General features: G+C 30.1%; 1 protein-coding gene across 1 annotated transcript in view; it reads right to left on the bottom strand.

The window, feature by feature from the left end:
- LOC106472344 (cap-specific mRNA (nucleoside-2'-O-)-methyltransferase 1-like) overlaps positions 1–4,285 on the bottom strand; it is a gene marked incomplete at its 3' end in the record, with an annotated part of 67,602 nt that overhangs the window by 21,257 nt on the left and 42,060 nt on the right. The window contains exons 8-9 of the mRNA XM_013932980.2: positions 2,960–3,032; positions 309–501 (exon numbers count right to left, since the gene is read on the bottom strand). Of these exons, the coding sequence (XP_013788434.2) occupies positions 309–501; positions 2,960–3,032 (266 nt within the window). The remainder of the gene's footprint in view (positions 1–308; positions 502–2,959; positions 3,033–4,285) is intronic.

Raw genomic sequence — 4,285 nt, 5'->3', positions numbered from 1 at the left:
ATAAATATATTTAAAAACTCTTTTGTTTAACAACACATTATGATAGGTTAAAGCACAAGTAGGTTCTCTGGTGTTAAATTTCCAAAACAATTAAAAATCAGTTACACAGAGAATATTATTTAACAATTGATCACCGCAACAAAATTGTTTTAGTTATTCTCTTCAGAAAAGTGCTACTACAAAAAATATTCTAATAAATATATTTAAAAACTCTTTTGTTTAACAACACATTATGATAGCCTAATGTATCCTGAAGAATGCAATTCTTGTTAGGTTTTCAATATTTATTCATTAGATCATTTTCTCACCATAGTAAGGCTCAAAAGTTTCTGGAGGTCCTGCAAAAAATTCTTCTAGTTTGAAATCATTTGGCCCTTTCAATGTAAAACCATAACCTTTTGCGTGCCAGCCTTTCCTCCACAGCACATATTCTGAAAAACCTCCCGGTCCCGCACATACGTCAGCAAAATACAACAGTTCATTACTTAAAATGAGGGAGTTCTAGCAAAATAGAGACAAAAATTGTGTTTAAATTTGTTCAGTATGACTTAACTCAAATAGATCAAACTATGTATAGTTAACCTGCTTTTATCCTTGCATAGTTTACAAAGAAACATCATAACACTTGAATAATATACTTTTCTCCTCATGATATACATACATGGTTGCTTACAAGGAACTGTAATTGTCAAAATGTTATGTACTTTATAGTATAAATATGTCATCAAAAATTATGTATATTAAAATGATACAAGTTTAACAAGACTCAACTTTGTGAATCAAAAATTAAAGACTGCAAGGTTTGTGATCAAATTCCTTCGTATGATCATTACATTTCAAAACCTTACACTTGGATATCTGAGTTTCTCTCTCTCAAGTTGCCCATACAACCAATAATACATATGATATCTTTTGTTTTAAATGAAGGATATGACAAAAGTTATTTGAAACTAGACCACCATGACCAGTTGGGTCAACCAGTATTAAGAGGTTATGAAGAATTCAAGCTAATTTCAATATTGCACCGAAATAAAGGTTTATTTTAAGATAATTTAATAAATAGTTCAATCCATTCGTGTTATTCATAATTCAAGAAAAGATATTGATTGTTGATTGGGAGTAAAAGGAAAGACCATTTCATTTTTCAAAAAAGTGAGGTAAGAAGTTTCGTAAAGAGCACGACCGGTAGTGTGAATGATTTTTTTGACTGAGAAAATAACCAAAAAAACAAACAAACAATCTCAGAATTTTAGTAGTATATAGACAAATTCTTCAAGATCTTGTTTTTGTCATCTTACGCCTTTTAATAAAGATGGGAACATTGACAGGGAAACAATATAATAGCTAATGCTCGGCGAGAGGTTTTCATTTATAAAATTTTGTTGTTGTTCTCAACTTGATTTTTATTTAATTACCTCATCTCCACAGTTACTATTTGCAAATAGTCAATAATATTGTAGGTCCATTTTATTGTTGTTCTTTCTACCCGCTGTTATAACACACTTTCATCTCATCATTTAATTTCTGTTGTGCATATATTGTTGTATAGAAGAGATCTTAAAGTGATTCATCAGGTGGAAAACGAATAGATAGATAGATAAACCGATGTGGCGCCATCTAGTGTACCTAAATTCATCTAGAAATTTTCATAAAAGTGACCCAAAAAATGGTCCTAACTCAGTAACCTGTGGCTCGATTGTAACGAAACTTGTTTTATTCTGTTTTTATACTCATTTCATTACAAATATGGTGGTATTGTGCACCGTTTTTGCTGTATTTAATTACAGACAAGCAAACAAACAATCTCAGAGTTTTAGTAGTATATAGATGTTGAATTTGGTAAGAATAGTACTGACCCAATTCATTCTTACAATTGTGAACACTATGATGGAAGTGGTGACTACAATGGTTTCTTTAAACTGTGAACACTAAGTAATTTTCTTTGAAGGGTAAACTATGTTGTGTAACAGAACTATCAGAACTTGCAAAGTATATATAAGAATCAATTACCTCAGTGCATCATTCAAATTATAAAATTTGAGACAAATGTGGTGATCCAGATATTAAATGTACTCTTACCACCAAAAGTAGTGACTTGAATTTTTTTTGTGATGCAGAAAGTTCCATATATTTTTCTTTAACTGTAAACTTAAGATTCAGAATTTGTTTTTTAACTGTAACTTCTTGCATAAATGGTGTCTCCAAAACTTCTTTCAAATATAAACTTTTACTTGTGCTGGAACTTATGAACCAACATATCCTTTAGATGTAAACTTTGTGCCAAAATTAGTGACCACATTTCCAAATTATGATGGAACTTGAAGTTAAAAAGTTTGTATTGGAGCTAATGACATGAAATATTCTTAAGACTTTTGAAAAGTTGTGCTGAAATCATTTGAATAATATGGAAAAACTGTAATGGCACAAATGGCCTAAATAATTCCTATAATTTGGAAAGTTTATGTTGTAAGAAGTGATCTGAATAGCTTTGCAGAAGAACTACTGACGTGAAAATATTTCATTAATTGGGAAATCTATACTGAAACTAGTGATTACAATAGTTATCTCAACTAGTGAACATTTTCAATAATTCAAAAAGTGTATGTTAATATTAGATGGCAATAGTATTTTCTTAAACTACAAAATTTAGCTTGAAATTAAACATCACTATTTCCATCAGCCTAGGAACTTTACATTTTAATTTGTGATCTGATCTAAAAAACTGTAAATTTTGGATAAGAATCAATGTCACATACAATTCCATCAAAATTGGAAGTTTTTGTTGGCATAAGGGATCACAGTTCTTAACCAATTCATGTATTGAAACTCATACTTAGAGAAGATTTGATAAAACATTCATCAATTTCTATTACCTTCAAGTCTGCAAAATTACCAAAAAGTCTGTTATAAGAACATTCTTCATATTAAAAGATAAAACATTACTATTATAGATATTTACCCCTTTTTCATCTGTTGGATTGGTAAACATGAAGTCAAAAATAGCATCCATGTTCGACATTTTCATAGCAGCCCTGAAGGAAAACAAGGGAAAACTAAGTTCAAGCACTGAATATCTTCTGAACACGATAAATATTAAAAAGATATTGAATGTTTTGATAATAAAACTGAACTCCTCCACTGCACTGAAATATCTGATGAGGGTCCATTATCCAAAATTTAATTGTTTTTGTTTGTGGAATTTTGCACAAAGCTGTGTAAGTCATCCCCAACTTTTTTAGCAACATAATCCACTGTCAATTTCTGAGCTACTCCAATGAAATAGTGCAACTTAAATGCCACTCTTATAATGCATCCTCGGCACCAAAATATGGAGAGTTTTTTTTTATCTTTCTTTCTTTCAATAACAGGATGCAAACCAAAGAACTTCAGATCCACAGTCTGACATATTAACCATGGGCCCAAGCTTGGCCTCCAAAATCCAATACCCAGAATTCAATAGACATTGGTAAAGCATGCAACAGTAAATATACACATGTGTGTCTTAACTCTATGCATACAGCTGGACCAAAGTGTGCATATTATGACCTGTTGCAAAATCAATTTCAACAAATTTATTATCAGTGAATGTTAATAAACTTGGCAAGAAAAAATATATTTTATAAATCCAATTTTCTAAGTTTCAGTTTCTTAATTTCAAAAAGATATATTTAAAAACTTCTTAATCTTCACTTGTCATGTGATGTGTATGTGTTCTGAAATCTCACCTTTAAATTTTTCATATCTCCAATAATACAGTTTTCAGTGTCCAACTGTTTAGAAACACAAACTATATATAATTACAAGAAAAATATAATATTTGAAACCTCCTACCTTTTGAATTACTGAGATATCAATAAGTTTGATATGTATATGTATATCATCTCTATGCACCAACATAAAAAGCAGATTCTCTTCTATATAAGCTTATTAAAGTTTCTGTTCTGTCAGTCATATGTACACAGGTGGCCTTCGACTCTTTGTCTGTGACTATTGTTGTACAACTCTGAGCAGTGAACTAAATTTTTCTAATCTTTGAAAGCTACATAAATTACAGTAGTTTTGGGACATTCCATTCCAGTGACTATGCTTATTGTTTATCAAAATATATATTTCTAAACTAAATTAATTCTTTTTTGACACCTAAATTTGATAGATTCTGTTAGGCTTACCAAGAATGTCTACTCGAGTGCAAAAACTGCCTTGATTTTGTGTGAATACTTAACAGTTTTTTGAAATTTTTTACTATTGTTATATATGTTTTAACAAAAATACTAGAATGTAAAAA

Source organism: Limulus polyphemus, unplaced genomic scaffold, assembly GCF_000517525.1.
Source record: "Limulus polyphemus unplaced genomic scaffold, Limulus_polyphemus-2.1.2 Scaffold5263, whole genome shotgun sequence".
NCBI classification, from domain to species: domain Eukaryota; kingdom Metazoa; phylum Arthropoda; class Merostomata; order Xiphosura; family Limulidae; genus Limulus; species Limulus polyphemus.
The sequence above is the reverse complement of the archived record's forward strand: the minus strand, read 5'-3'. Positions and strand labels throughout refer to the sequence as shown.